Below are 16,437 nucleotides of genomic sequence, written 5' to 3'. Positions count from 1 at the left end.
AATGCCATTGGCTAATCCAAGTTTCACGAGTTTTAGTCTTAGGAATATAAATAGCAATTATACTTATCTTCAAACAAGCTGATTCAACTCATTAAAGTGTATATCACCCGAAGAAGTTTTATCATGGCTTCTTATTTGTTATATTACTAAACTTAGGTATATAATTATAAATTTTATTGATATTGATTTCTAATTAAAATTAGTAATTTGTTTTAACGATTGTTATTGATTAACTGACGAAAAGTTTAAAAAATAATCATTAAAATAAAATATTAGTTTTAATTAAAAATAATTATTGTAGTTTAAATTTTATTGATCTCAAAGTCGGTGTACCTAAAGTACTTTGATTATGAACATAGAGATGATAATATACTTGTAAAAGTATATTCTCAAGTCAGTGTTTGTTCCTACGATAAAGTAACTGCAATGGAATAGTTAAGTATTTGGTGCAATAACATTGACTCTTTAAATATCCATTTTTCTACTTACGTTTGTAAAGAGACGTGTTAGTCAATAACATGCGTAAGACTTTGAATATTTATGTCATTTGTAACTTTTTTAAAATAAAATATAAGATTAATTAAAAAATTATATCAAAAATATTAGTTTTATAAAATTTTATGTAAAAAATAAATAAATAAATATTTTATTATATTACATTATTTCTATGTATTTTTAAAATACCAATAAATATCAAAATTTAAATAATTATATCTATTAATATTTAATGTATATAAAATTTAATATACATCATTATAAAAATAATATAAAATTATTCAATGATTAGATTGATCAACATTATATTATATGAAAAGTTATTTTAGTAATATAATTTTTCAAGTTTAACACTTAATATTGTCAAGTTTAAGATTGATTAAAGTTGTTAAAATTTACGTTTCAACTTCACTTAGCTCACTTTATAACCTTCTTTTTCTAAAGTCCTGTGAATAATGAATTTACTTTGTCTTTAAACTTCGATATAAAAAATTGTGAGTTAAAGTGAGTTAGAAATAGATTAGTTTTAAAAGTAATTAATAACTATTATATTATCTGTTTATAATATTTATTAAATAATTTTACTTAAATAAATTAAAATTATATCTAAAAATAAATAATATTTATTTAATATATTAAATTTTTATCATAAAAATAATACTAAATATAATTATATTAAAAAATATTATAAAATTAAATTAAATTTAGCTTTTATATTTTTAATTTTTTAATTGAATTTAATATGCTATGTTAATAATTTATGATTTTAATTAAGAATTAATGATCAATATTTTTAATTATATAATCATTAAATCATAAAATAATATTTTATAAAATAAGTTATTAAAATAACAATAATTCATTTAAATAAAATTAAATAGACAACTATTAATTTTTAATAATTATTTTAATAAATTTAATAATTATAAATTCATTATAATTTTAACTTATATGATTAATTTTAAATTTAAATATAAATATGTAGAGTCTTAAATAATTATTTTTAATAAATTTTACATAAATTTTTTGTTAAAATATATATATATATATATATATAGTTGTCAATATATATTAAATTTAATAATTAATAAATATTTACATAAATTAATAAATAAAAATATAAATTAAAAGCTATATTTTTAGTTAATTTATCATATAAATAATATTTTTAATGTTACATTAATATTAATATTAATAGTATAGTTAATTTTAAATATAGTTATTGATTTAAAATAATAAATTAAATTAATAAAGTATATAAAATTAAATATTTTGTAATTATTTATTATTTTTTTATTTTAATTAATACTATTGGTATATATGTTTTTTAATTTTTTATTAAATTTTATTACATAATTTTAATTAAAAATTTAAAAATACATTTTAATTTAAAAATAAAATTTATTAAATGTAGATGAACTAAAAAGTTAAATTTACAGATATTTTTTAATTTTTATTATATTCACAAGTTATTTTTATATGTTTATGAAATTTGTAATAAAAAAAAAGATTTTATATCTACAAATTTTATAATAAAAATATTTATTTATTTTTTAATATATTAACTTTCATTTAATTAAATTAATAAATTTTATTATTATTAATTTTTATCATCAATTTTATATATTTATTGTGACTTTATTTATCGAACATAAAATATTTTTACTACAAACATACTATGATCTTAAAAATAAAATAAAATATTTAATATTTTAATAATTTTGTAAAAATAAATAAAAATAAAAATAATATAAAAATTGCATAATATGAAAAATTTTATAGTTTGATAGTCAAATAATATTTTAAAAAAATTATTTACAAAATTATATAAAAAGTGTTATAATTATTTGATAATTATTAATAATACATATAAAAATTTTAAAAATCTGTAAAGTAATTTGATAATAAATAATAATATTTTTAGTAATAATATTTAATACTATATAAATTTAATTTTTCTTTATCTTTTTTTAAACAATTTTATTGGTGTGAAATTTTATAATAAAAAATATTATATAAAATAAATATTTTTAATAGATTATTTCATAAGATAACATATGATTATCTAATAAAAGATGAGTTAAAATAATTTTTTTAAAAATAATTGATTCATGAGCTAGTTTTTTTTCACTTAACTTTATACTTTTTAGTCCTATAAATTTTTTATATAATGAGTTTTTAGGCCTTAAGTTATATGAATTAAAGGATAAATTAGTTAGAACTGATCTATTTAACAAGTTTAATTCTAACTAGAAAAATTATTCATATCTATTTTTATGTTTGTTGGATAATAACTTTGATCAACATCTCTATATTAGTAGGATACTTAAATTTTTATATCCATCTTTGGTACTTGCAAATTAAATAATTAAAATATATTTTACTATTTTTTATGATCCAATATAAAATATTAATAAAATTTTTAAATATAGCATAAAAGTATAACAAAGTACCAAAAATAATGTTTTATTAGTCAATTAAAAAATTATAAAAGAAATAAATATTATATACAATTTTAATATATTAAGTAAAATATTAAAACAAAATTCTAATAATGTTAGTTATTATAAGAAATATTTTAAGTTGAAATTGTAAAAACAACTAGGTGTAGTTATCACAACTCTCATCTTCAAGAAAGGAGTGAAAGATTGAGGCAAATGTGAAAAGTGGTGATGGTCTTCTATGTGTTGCAAGGAGGTCACAAACACAATGTCAACAAGTTTTAAAAAACATTGATTAAAAATAATTTTTTAAAATTAGAAAGGTCATTATTGAAGTTTATTAAAAAAAATTATGAATTTAAACGGGTTTAATTCCTTTTCTTGTATATTTCAGGTGTAATAAAAAAATTAAAGTCACAAAGTTTTATCTAAGTATTATAAAATTAGTTAATTAATTTAAATTTTATAAAAAATTAAAAGCAAATTATTTTAAGATAATTTTTTTAAGTTATAATTGCAAAACAACGTAACTATATAAGTTATTCTATGTGAAAAAAAGTATACATATATGTTGTAAATCGTTACAAGAATTAATATAAAATTAAAAAATAAATTATAAGAAATATTTAATAAATATTTAATTAAAAAATTTATATTATATATAATATTGTAAACTATACATAAAACTTGTACAACTTATTCATCAACTAAAAATAGTGTAAACTATACAATGATATTGTCAAGCATTACATGAATAAAAAATAATAATTTTAAGTTATTAAAGATTTAATTATTTATATTATAAATATAATTTGATTTTAATTAATAGTTTTAAATTGCATGGAAGAAATATTTTAAAAAAATTATTAATTAACTAATTATTTAATTAATTAATATTAAAATGAAATTTAAAATTTAAAATAATTTTATATTGTATAAGATATAAGATAGTTCAATTATATATAATTCTCAATGATTTATGACGTATAAAAATAGAGTCTTAAATTAATAAAATGAAATAATTTTAAGTTAATTAATAAATTGATTGTTTGATTAATTGTTAAAAAATTTAGAAGAAAATAAAAAAATATCTTAATTAATTAATAATATATATTTAATTGATTAAATTTAAAATAATATTTAATTTTTAAATACATTTATATTTCATTAGACCTAAAATAACAAGTAACATAACATGATTATTTATAAGTATCAATAATTTATAATAATAATAATAATAATAATAAATTATATATTAATATAATGAATGATTACATTAGTTTTATTATATAATTTTAAAAGAAAATATAAGTTATCGATAAAATAAATATTAACATTAACATCGAATAATATATACATGATGTATAAAAATAATAAAAATAACAACAGCAATGATAACATAAAGGCAAACATTGATGTAATACTTTCTTTATTATTTTTTGTAAATTTTTTATCTTGATTTTGTATTATTTTGATTATGATTATTATAATAGATCACGTGGAACATGATCTATCTCAGGAAGAAAAATGTTAGATAATGTGCTTGTGGCTAATGAAGTAGTAGATTATATGCAGAGGCATAATAAGAAGTGTTTTATGTTAAAGCTTGATTATGAGAAGGCTTATGATTCAGTAAAGTAGAAGTATCTTCTATTTATGTTACGTAACTTTAGATTTTTAGAAAATAGGTTAGTTGGATGGAAGCTTGTATGTGTGGGGTAGCCTGTCAGCTTTGATTAATGGTTGTCCTACAATAAAGGTTCATATTGAACGGGGCTTAAAACAAAGGATCCTCTTGTCCCTTTTCTTTTTCTTGTGGTAGCAGAGGGGTTAGGAGTCCTTATGCAGAAGGTAGTAGCATGTAGGCTGTTTTCTAGTGTGAAAATTAGGGTTCGAGGACTAGATATTTCTTTACTGCAATTTACGAATGACACATTAATTATGGGAGAAGCTTCAGTTCAGAACTTGTGAACTTTGAAAGCAGTATTGCGTAATTTTGAGTTAATTTCAGGTATGAAAATTAACTTTCATAAAAGTTGTATATTGGAGATTAACACTGACGATGACTTTAAAAACTTGGCTGCAGAGTTTCTACATTGTAAGATTGGTAACTTCCCATTAAAGTATCTTAGGTTACAGTTAGATGTTAACCCAATGAAGCTTAGTGCATGGAAGGGTGTATTAGAGGCTCTTAAGAAGAGGTTGGCATCATGAAAGCATAAGTATTTATTGATTGGAAGCAGGGTGACTTTGATTAATGTCGTTCTTAGTTCTATGCCATTACACTCGTTATCCTTTTTTAAGACACCGAAGTCGGTGATAAAGGAGATTGTCACTATCTAGCAAAATTTTTTATGGAAAGGTGTTAAGGATGGATCCAAAATTCCCTGGGTGAAATGGAAAACAGTTTGTAGACTGCAGAAGAATGGTGGCTTGGACATTAAGAATGTGCAGTGGTTTAACTAGGCGCTTCTTAGTAAATGGTTGTGGCGAAGTGTTAATTGTTCTAGTTTATTGTAGATGTAAGTGTTGGAAGCTAGATATGGCAGACTAGCTTCTGCTATTCAGTGTCCACTAGTCCACAACATGTGTCCTTTATGGTAGTGTGATTTATTAAAGGTTATTCATAAAGAAAATTAATGGTTAGATGAAAAGTTGGATAAGAATGTGAGAGCAGGTTTGCACACTCTTTTTTAGAGAGATAAGTGGATAGGTAGAGTGCGATTGTGTGAGACATTTTCGTGATTGTTTGCGGTGGTAAGGAATGTTGAATCTTGTATATTGGAGAATGGTTTTCATGATGGCACTAGGTGAGTTTGGAATGTTAGTTGGCGAAGAAGACTCTTTCAACATGAGATTTCAAGCTTTAATCTTTTTTAAAGCTTGTCGCTGGAGTTTCTATTAAGGTACAACAAGAAGATAAATGGGTATAAAAGGCGGATTCTTCAGGTTGTTATTCAGTGCAATCTGCGTATTCATGGCTATTTGAACTTTTTGGTGATCCTAATAATATAAATCAATGTACGGCAGACACCTTGCAAAGATTATGGAAAGGGAAGGTCTCTCTTAAGTGTCTAATATTTTCTTGTCAATTGTTGTTAAATATACTTTCTTGTAAAAGTTTGCTGATTGATCGTAATATTCAAATTGATGATATAACTTGTTGCTTCTGTCATTATTTGGAGAAACTTTCAACTCATTTGTTTTTAACGTGTTCAGTTTCATCTCAAATCTAGTATTTTACGGTGCATTGACTTAGATTCTTACTAGTTTTGCCTTCAGATTTGTCGACTCACCTGTTTTCTTGAGTTGGTGTTAGTTGCAGTAAAAAAAAAAAAAAAGATGTGTTTATTAATTGTTTGGGTAAGTATAATGTGGTCTTTGTGGTTACATAGAAATAGAATAATATTTTTTAATAGTATTTTGGATGAAAAGGAAGTCATAGATTTTATTATTCAGAGGTCTTGGAAATGACTATCACTTGTTAGCAAGGAAGAAGCTATTTTGTTAGCAGATTGGTATCTGAACCCACAAAATTGTTTCCGTCTTAATTTTACATAAGTATGTTTCTAGTTTTTATTTTTCTAAATAAGTATTAATTTTTTTTCTTTATGTATATGAATTTTGAGTTTCCCTTGAACTCTCTTTAATAATATATACTTTGTTTAACAAAAAAAAAAAAAAAATAAATCACGTGGAAGGATAAGTATTTCAAAGAAGAATAATTTTATGTCAATAATCAAAACTTGAGAGCTCAAAAGATACTAACAATTTACTCAAAACTCATAAATTTCAAGACTAATGAGCTAAATTGACTCAAAGAGAACATTTACATTCACAGAGAGAATCTATTTGATTTCCCTTATTATAAAACAAAATGGAAAAAAAATGCAAATTAAAAAAAGGAGTTTGATGGAAACCCACTCAATTCTGAACAGTGTTTGTCATTCACTCTATGTATATATATAATTTGGTAACAAAAGGGGAAATTCCTACAAGAGGAACATCATATATTCATTCAGAAGATTTATATTTTATGATTTATAATATTTTGATGTTTGTATAAGGTCATACTTGTGATTGAATAATAATGTATAATATAATACAAAAAAAGACTTCATGCATTCATCTATTTTGTAAGCAAAATTAAGATCTACCGCTTTTTCTTTTGCTTTGGATCCATATATTTCTTAGTATATCTGGAAACACACTTAATGCATTGTACAGGATTCATGCACCAGCCACAGCCAGAAAAGGATAAAGACTCACTTTGAATAAACTTAAAGATAAGTACATATAATAGAAGAAAATAAAGAGAAAAAATGAAAAACAAAAAACTTCTCAAAGGATCATTTCAAAAAATTACTGCACTACTGGACAACCGAATAGTCCAAATGGCTACATTCTAAAAGTTAAGCCTCAACTATCTTGCTTTTTCACCTAGGAATAATCCTGGATGTTGCAAATAATGGGCTGAAAAGGTTGATGGCTGAACTGAATTGAATCCAAGCCATGCATACACCTAAGTTCTTATTAATATTAGAGTATGCATTAAAAATTTGGTTTCAGTATTCCATTAAAGCTTTTGTATTGACACAACAGTTGATAGGGGACGCACGTTTATTTTGCATTATAAGAATGGTTTCAATGGTTATGCATTGCTCTGTAAAATGTTAGCAAATGATTTCAGTTGTACAAGAGAATCAAAATTAGTATTAATTTAATGATCAAAATGAGACAATTCATCACCTGAATCTGCTGTAATATTCTAAGCCATACAATTAATGATGAACAGATCTATGTGGCTGTAGGCATGAAAACATCTTCGTCCAACAATGCTTCAAGATCAACGAGGTTATCAAATTCTCTTGTTTCTTCTGAATTGTTAAAACTCTTATTATGCTTTACCTGCAAAAGACATGCACAATAGTCCAATCACATAAGTGAGAAGCATTTTTCCTGTTGTATAATATGTGAGAACCTCTCTCTCTATTTTAATCAAACAAAGATGGGTAAAATACCTGATTTTCTTGGATCTCAGTTACATCATTCAACAGCCTATGGTATTGGTCTCTTGCCTCTTGATACTGAACCATTGACTTCACCCTAGCCAGGGCTTTCTGCAACCTTTGTTCTGTTTGCTTCCTGCCTTCTTTTAAGAAATCATAGTCATCCTCCTTGGAAGATACATCTTGGATCATAGTTCCCTCAGAAATGGCCTCCGATTTAAATCCACGCAAACCACTGCCTTTTCGACGCCACCTTAGAATAATCTTCTCCATTATTCCAACAGACCATATTATCTTACCATAATTTTTTCTAACCTGGTGACCTCTCACATGAGCCTATAATAGGAGAAACAGACACGTTATAAATTAGATCAATTAAAAGGAACCAGGAGAATAATAGGAACAAACATTAAACACAAACAATAAATACTATACTTGATCTTAGCCAAAACAATGATGAAGTTATAAACACAGATAGTCATAGTAACATCTTTGCACTTTACAAACATTAGAAACAAGTGTACCTGAATTTTCACTATATGTTGTCGAATCATCAAAAATTCTTTTCTGCCCTTCCAACTGTAGAATTTGTTCTGAATTCTAATTGCAGCAGCATGGACAGCCTCATCATGTGGTCTAGACTTGTGTGGTTTCAGATTCATTGTTACGAGTGAAAGAGCCTGTTCATCAGACATTCCAAATTTGCCATCACCATATTCCTTCAGTTGTTTTCTCTGGAATGATTGCATTCTGAAAACTTGATGTATACGAGCAGCAGCTTGGGTGGCATTACACACGGCAGCCAGTGAATCTTTCAGTGACAGTTCATACGACAGAGCCTCATGATCATAAAATTGAGGAGTGTTTTGGATTCTTTGGACTACTTTTGCTCCAGAATTTTCTCCCACATCCCGGTTCAAATCAATGGTTGAGAGGTGTGAACTTAGTAAGGATTCTGCAAGATACCCTGCAATTCCTTTGTGTCCATTTACATAAGCTAGGTCAGCTGGTGTTCTACCAGAAGTATGTTCTGGACATGGATCAGTCAGTGCTCCAGGTAAAGCACCAAGAGAGATGAGAAAAGCAACTGTGCGCTCCCTGATAAAGTAAGATGCAAGAATTGAATGAAATGACAAGAATATGCAAGAATTGAATGAAGAAGAAACTCAAAGCACTAAAAGTTTGGATTCTTGCTAGTCAGTTTATCCCAGCTGTTTTTATTCATATCATAACAGTAAGAGCATTTTATCAGGCCCATGTCTTGAATGACATTCTATCCTTCAACCCTATAAAGAAGTATATTGAGTATCAACAGTAAGAGCATTTTAACTGTTTCTAGGCCCATTTCAGATATTCTTTTCCCCTTCCCACTAATCCATTCTTTCTCACATGCTATCATGCTTGCTAAGCTACAATTAAAGATCAATGACACATCCTATTATGTTGATGTAGTATCATGTATGTTATGGTAGATTAATATGATGAACTATAAATTCAATTCTGATAAAATGTATTTCATCCACAAGCACTGAGGTGCTCACCTGCCACAAAATGCTGCCCAATGAAGAGCAGTCCATCCATTTACATCACGAAAGTTCACATTCACGCCAGCAACTATTGTGGGTTCTAGGGCCCAATCATAGCCAAGAGCAGCTGCAAAGTGAAGCACACCTTGGCCACCCTCATCTAACACATTAGGGCCTTTCCCATCTTCAGTTATTTTCTGGAGGAGCCATTCATGTAACCTATCTTTCAGAAGATTTTGAAGCAGCTGATCCTGTAAATTTTCAGAAGAAAAACCTTTCTCTAGTGTAAGTTTCAGTAGCTTGTCCCAATCATTATCCTCCTCTCTCAGCAAAAAACTTATTTTACTTCTCAATTGAGATTTCTCACTTACACTAACTGAATCTGAATTCTGAGGAAAGGCACGCTCCAGGGACAACAGTTGTCCAAACCGTAAGCTAAAAGTATCAAAAATGCTGCCTCTTCTCTCTCCTGCAGTGTTGACTTCTTGAGTATATTTGACTTGGAAATCAAATTCTCGCACTTCACTACATGCTAACCTATTGGAACAAGTTACATAGAAAGGCACCCTCCCAGCCTTGTGTGGAGGAGTATGACAACAAAGAACACCATTTGCAATGATCTCTGCTGGCACTTCTACCTCGCCAAACATGCATGACCATTTACACTGTTCTGCTTCATGTTGACTTCTTAAGAATCGTCCCGAAATGATAACCTATATGATATTATTTTCATGAATGAAGAAATAAATAATCAGAATATAACTGACAAATAAGCAAAAAAGCAACAACAACAATTCGATGAACATATGATCAAAACTGAAAGCAAGTGCAGATTATTAAAGGAGAATACCTTAACTTCTGACCCTTCAAATGTCCAGCTTGGAGAATAGTCAATAATAGTAAAAAGCTGATCATGGGAAATAGACGGATCCAGTAAATACGTGTCCATTTGCACTTGGGAAGGAATAGTTGTGCTGCCAACCTCATTTTCGCTTTCAACTGTATCCCAATAAGCACCAGAAGTGGATGGTTTATTTGATTCTTCTACATCTCCAAGTTCTTTACTCATCCATTGATTGAAACTATCCATCTTTGTCAGACCCTCTTCTGCTGGAAATCCATCTAACAGAGTCTTCTTAAAAGGGAAACATGTGTCTTCTATTCCATCCAGGGTTCTATTGGCCTCAAGATCTAATTTTAGCTTGTCTTTTGCATTCAAAAGTTTTTCTTGAGGCTCATTTTGCATAAGAACCTTGTTTTGTTTCTGTGGATGTAGAAGACAATGATCCTCAGATTTTTGAAAATCAACTTCATTAACTTCCTGTTCACAGTTGCTACAACTAAGCTCACATGTTGAGCCTGCATATACACTATCTACAGGCCATCCAGATATGCGTAAAGAACTAAAACTAGAAGCCTGTTAACAAAGAAAATTAACCTTTAATAAATTAAATGAGTATAGGAAAGAATTAAAATTAAGTAACATGTAAGTTACTCACACTTAAAGCAAAATTCATTCCTTGATTTTTTTTTTTAAGAAAAAATGCAACAGATAATTAAGCTATCAATATTATTTACATCAAACTAACATTACTTTGTAGCGACACATTAGTTTTTGAGTCTTTTGACATTTGACAGAGATATAAATATAATACCCTGTCAAAGCTCCTGTAGAACAGATTACGGAAACCAGATATCTATTGAGAACTAAATATTGTTATAGAACATAAAATATTGAAACAAATGAGTACCACAAGCAAGTAAAGTACTGACATTACTAGTAAACAATTACACATATTTGCTGTCTAAAGCAATTAGCCAGACCACTATCAGTATGCAAATTTCATTTCATTATAACTCATTGAATACCTGCAAATTTCTTTCAGATGGTATGAGACTTCCATACTCATGCTGCTTAGCAGTGCTGGTGGTAAAATGTGGCACCATTATCTCGTCTCCTTGAGAAAAATGGCTATTTATTCCCATGTTTACAGGTTTTGTTTCAGGAAATGAAGGCTGAAAAGGTGCATGTTGACTTCCAGCATTATTTTCTAAGATTCCTTCCCATGATGAAAAGCCAAGGGGTTTTAGAGATTCATATGTCAGTCCAACATTATGAATGTCTTTGATTTTATTATTTCCTTCAGGGAGAGAGATATAATTCACCCCAGGAATGGCAGAAAACTTTTCTTGATCATCTGTCCCAGTTTCAATAATAAAATTCATGTTAGGTACAAACTTGCCTGACAACATATTATATTTATATCTCTATGTATGAAAGATATAAAAAGGAGTCAATTTTGATGCATTAATAGTGTAAAGCTTTTACACTATCCTGCAATTGTGCATTGCCACATAGAGTTTGATTCTTACATTTACCTCAGAAGTCCTACTCTTTCTTATGACATGGCAATGCATGCCTGAGAGGTAGTGTAAATTTATATTGGCAATGCATCAAAGTTAAACTCAACAATTTATGAAGAAATTTACTTATGAGTGGCTGAGGACAATAAGAATCAGCAAGTTGAGCTTTTATCTTCTCAAGAGGGCGTTGAAGCTCAAGGAAAGAGTAGAACTCAGAACTTGTATCAAGTTACAAAATTTAAATACACATAAGAAAAGTGTACTGAAGAATAAGGAAATAAAAAAATCTATTCAATGTCCTCTGGATACAAAAACAATGCATCTTAATTTTAAATCTTTAATATGCACAAAAGAAATACCAGATTCAGCTTCTTCATATTCTGATGCATGGGCACTGTTCATGCTTGTATCTATAGTTTGTGAAGGAACCTGGTAACTATGTGGATGAAGAAGAGATGATAGAGAAGAGTCCATCTCTGGGTTGGGCATAATTTTGACCGTTTGTTGAGCGTAAGGAAGAGATTCTTCTTTTTCTTTAGCACATCTAAAATTTGCCTTGGTTCCCTGATTATTTTGAGCAAGGCAGATAAGAGAAAGGAAAGAAGGCACAAAGTGAAATTAATCATATATGGGAAGAGATAGCAGACGACAATTATATTGAATGACATAGTTCAAAATGCTCACTCCTGATAAGAATGTTAGCCTTTTTTATTTTTTAAGGACCAGAGTACAAAGTCAATATCCAAAACATTGGGAAAAACAGAATAGTGCATTGTCCTAGAGAAAAATAATACTCCACCAACTTATGGCATCTAACATTCTAGAAAAACATCTGGTGTTGAAACTTATCAGAGCAAGTTTTGTATATGGAAGCAGTGACAGCTTTTGGAAAATACAGTACTTAAGTTAGGAATTAGGATGGAATTTTCATATTTTACTTCCTACGTCATACATATTTCTCCATCACAATCTTGCAATAAGTTCATTGTTCCCTAAATTGTACTAAGAATGTAACTAAAAATAAGCAACTCATCCTCAGCTGTTGTCAAATAACAATTGGGCAAGAAAAATTATGAATAAAATGGTAACACGTTACCTTCACTTCTCGATAATGGACGAGAACAATGTGTGAGAGTTCACTGCAACAATGTTGAATAAAAAGAATGAGAAGAGAAGCCCCTTGCGTAGATAGAAACTCGTAGAAAACAAATTAGCAGTTTCTAGAAGCCTAGTTTAAGTAATTTGAAGTTTAAACCAATAGAATGTGATAGCAGTTACAGGATCTACCTCGTTAGTATTTTGAAAATATTGAACAAGAACACTTACTCTTCAAGCATCCAATAAGTGCGTCTTTGAAAATTTTCATTTTCTTCTCCATGGGCATAGTAGCAGTGCAGCACATCTACACTTCCAGACTGAGAACATCATGCGTCATTCATGAGTTTACAAAGAAGAAAAATGCTCTCAATATACTTTACTTCCTAAAGCATAATTAACCGCAATTATAGTAAATAATAAAGCTTACAGCACCTTTTTGTTTTTCATTTTAGTGTCAACCATATTTACCTTAAGTCTCTCATGAGCTTCCCTCACTGTTTTTCCATCCTTTTTCTTCCTCCAATTATGACTATCCTTTCTAAAGTATCTCAGCACATTCCGATCGAAAAGGAAGAGTGAACCACCTAATGTCAAAGAAAAAAAAAACATCATAGATAATTCTGCAATTAGATATTGTGCACAATTATGTGCAGTTTTCATGCAGGTTTCTTCGATACAGGTTTTGTAAACACATTATAAAAGTAACTTTTTAAGCCCATTTCTCCAAAATGAAGGAAAAGGAAGTCATTGAAACTTAAGATAACTACTACTATCTATGGCAGAAGAGAATCATACTTGGTGGCATATATGCAGGCTCTGAATCAATTTGAAACTTCTTATAATTACTGAGAATTTCACAAATTTCAGCTGGACGTAGCCATCGATGTTGTGCTTCTAAAATAATTTGCTCAATATCTGTGTCCATAAAAAAAAAAACAATTTAAGACAAAGTCAACAATAATAAAAACAATGATACAGTAACTTAGCCCAATGAAGGGGGAGGGAAGAAAGGGAAAAAATCAAAACATTCCCTTCAACACATAATTGCATTTCAATTTCAGTTTAGTACCTTTTTTTTTTCATTTGCAAAACGTAAATCCAAGCTATAATGATTTGTTAGGATGATAGAATAGAAAAAAAAGAGTAAAAAAAAAAAAAGAGAAGGAAAACCGTGTTTTTTTTTTTTTTTAGTTTAAAAAAGTTAACTTTTTTAAACAAAAAACTTGTGTTTTTTTGTACTTTTCAATGCAAAGTTATAATTTTTTTTCCCCCCTTTAGCCTCATCAATATCAATATATGTGCGCAACTTGAACGCTACACTATTTTGGTTACAATATTTTGGTTGTGACCATCACTAATCAGAACGCTACACTGTTTTGGTTGCTTATTATAAGCTAAGGCATCCAACCTTAGGACCAGCAAAGCAAATTCCACCTACGAGTGATGAAAACAGATTTTTTAAATAAAAAAAAAACAGTTTTTATATTTTGAAATTGAATAAAGAACGAGGCTTCACTCGACGGAGTTTGAATTTGTGTATAGAGAGAGGAGTGAAAAGGAAGGAAAGCTGACCCAATTGAGAGGGGAGAACGTAGTGCTTGGTCTCAGCCATGGAAGGGACAGAACAAACGGTAACCACTTAGCAGAGCTGTTCTGAGCGTTGAGGTAATCTAATTCTACGTCTAAACTCTGAACCAAAGAAAGAAGAAGAAAGAGAAAGTGTTGCAATGTAATGTAAATGAGTAACAACTACGAAAGTTCAAATGGGGGTTTCACGCGGAGAGAGAGTATAACGTTGGTGTTGTTTGGAGGGTCTAGGAAATAGGAACGAACCAAAAAGGAAAAGTTTTCAACGCGGGAAGTTTGTCTGAGTGAGACTAATATTTAAGAGAAGATTCTGAATACATAGAAATAAAGAAAGAGATGTCCAAGTCAAAGTTTTTGTGTCATTCCACTTTGACTCGTATTTGGCTTTTTCACCCTTTTTTCGTCGCACCTTCTCATTTTATTATTATGAATTTATGATTATTATTATAGGCGTAAACTACGGGATAAGGATTGGATATGATGACGTCATGTTACTATGTTCTTTTCATTTGTTTTATTTTGGGGATAGAAATAGAACTGTGCATTAGGGCTGTTTTGTGTAAAACTCACATAGTCATAGTAAATCATATGTATAATTTATGATTTATAAAAAAAATTAATATATCAGAATGTAAATGACTAAAATTAATTATCTAATCTCGAATCATTTAATAGTTATTCTATTTGTAGGAGTTCTAATTCTATGACCTAGCTCATGTCGTAGCCAGCCATTTTCTACATAAGCTGAGAGTCGGTGATTTAAGTATGTAATTAAGAAATATAGACTAATCAGGGGGTCAGTCTAATAGAGTTAGATTTCAGATAAAGATTGTAAACTATTTGATTTGATGTCAACCCCTTCACCAGAATTAATTTACGTTGAAAACGGTGTTTTTTTTAGCAAAAATAATAATAATTTAATCTTCTTATACATTATTTATTGAATTTTAGAAAGGATTTCGTTAATTATTGTATTTGCAACAATAATTGATAAGTTTCAAAGATTAATGATATCTATAGTTGAATTGTATATCAATCTTTGTATTATACTCCCGATTTTTTAAAAACGGCACTGTTTAATGATATGCGGCCAAAATATATATATATATATATATATATATATATATATATATATTTAATCATCTTCTTTGAGATAATATTATCTTAATAATAAAATTAGAAAAAAAAATTTACTTTAAAACTGTAAAATAAGTTTTATTTTAAAAAACTAAAGAAACTAATATTCAAAGTGAAGTAAAATATTTATATAATTATTTTAAGACAACCCGTCCGACCCACCCAAAGTTTATGGGCTAGAATTTTTAGCTTAGATGCTTTTCCTAGCTTGCTAAAAATTAAGGCTTTTTTCATTTAAATAATATCTTTTTTAAATTAAATTCTTAAAATATAATTTAAAAAAATAATAATTTCCTGTTTGAGTTTTTTTTCATCAAGTCAACATCAATATTAGACATATATAAATGATAATAATTTTTAACATTATTTTAAAAGTATATTATTCTATAACCTCTTATACTAGCTAAAGGTGACTTTTTTACAGTAAAATTATAAAAAAAATTCAAATAAATTCCATACCAATTTAATTACTGAAATAGATCTAAAATTTTGGTTTATATTTATATATTTATATATTTATATTTTATTAAAATAAATATTTATAATATGTTATTCTAATAAATATTTTGTTAGTTATATATAATAAAATAAATTTTATTATTTGAATTATGTTTATATTTTTATATTATTTAAAATAAATAAAAATAATAATAATAATTTTAAATATTTATTAAAGTTTATTTAACATATTTAAGATAATAAATAATATTTTTAGAAAATAATAATAATTAAATTTTTGAAAACTAATTAAAATAATTAAATAATAAATAAATTATTTTA

The 16,437-nt window shown here is 27.5% G+C and overlaps 1 protein-coding gene across 3 annotated transcripts; it reads right to left on the bottom strand.

Annotated features, from left to right (window-relative positions):
- Positions 1 to 6,975: 6,975 nt before the first annotated feature.
- On the bottom strand, positions 6,976 to 14,740 carry LOC113868783 (calmodulin-binding transcription activator 3-like). Of its 3 annotated transcripts, XM_027504672.1 has the most exons (13): positions 14,506 to 14,611; positions 13,729 to 13,848; positions 13,402 to 13,517; positions 13,162 to 13,250; positions 12,932 to 12,974; positions 12,195 to 12,399; positions 11,341 to 11,669; positions 10,322 to 10,888; positions 9,843 to 10,184; positions 9,487 to 9,722; positions 8,470 to 9,043; positions 7,958 to 8,281; positions 7,544 to 7,844 (listed from the first exon to the last, which is right to left on the bottom strand). In XM_027504672.1, exons 1-13 carry the CDS (start codon positions 14,543 to 14,545, stop codon positions 7,734 to 7,736), a joined length of 3,096 nt encoding a protein of 1,031 aa, XP_027360473.1. In that variant the 5' UTR covers positions 14,546 to 14,611; the 3' UTR covers positions 7,544 to 7,733. The 3 variants fall into 3 exon arrangements, with proteins under 3 accessions (XP_027360474.1, XP_027360473.1, XP_027360472.1); XM_027504671.1 differs by having other exon boundaries at positions 9,487 to 10,184; positions 14,506 to 14,740; XM_027504673.1 differs by lacking the exons at positions 11,341 to 11,669; positions 12,195 to 12,399 and having other exon boundaries at positions 6,976 to 8,281; positions 9,487 to 10,184; positions 14,506 to 14,643.
- Between the last annotated feature and the right edge of the window lie 1,697 nt (positions 14,741 to 16,437).

Source organism: Abrus precatorius, unplaced genomic scaffold (genome assembly GCF_003935025.1).
Source record: "Abrus precatorius isolate BTA unplaced genomic scaffold, Abrus_2018 Scaffold6, whole genome shotgun sequence".
Lineage (NCBI taxonomy): Eukaryota > Viridiplantae > Streptophyta > Magnoliopsida > Fabales > Fabaceae > Abrus > Abrus precatorius.
Note: the sequence above shows the minus strand (reverse complement) of the source record. Positions and strands in the feature narration are given on the sequence as shown.

What these genes read in the sequence shown, in the direction of transcription:
- LOC113868783 (XM_027504671.1), bottom strand. Translation starts at nt 14,545, where the DNA reads ATGGCTGAGACCAAGCACTACGTTCTCCCCTCTCAATTGG. An exon ending in ATATGAAGAAGCTGAATCTG is followed by an intron (nt 11,670 to 12,194) that starts GTATTTCTTTTG and finishes AAACTGGGACAG; the next exon opens with ATGATCAAGAAAAGTTTTCT. An exon ending in TGGGCAGCATTTTGTGGCAG is followed by an intron (nt 9,044 to 9,486) that starts GTGAGCACCTCA and finishes TTACTTTATCAG; the next exon opens with GGAGCGCACAGTTGCTTTTC.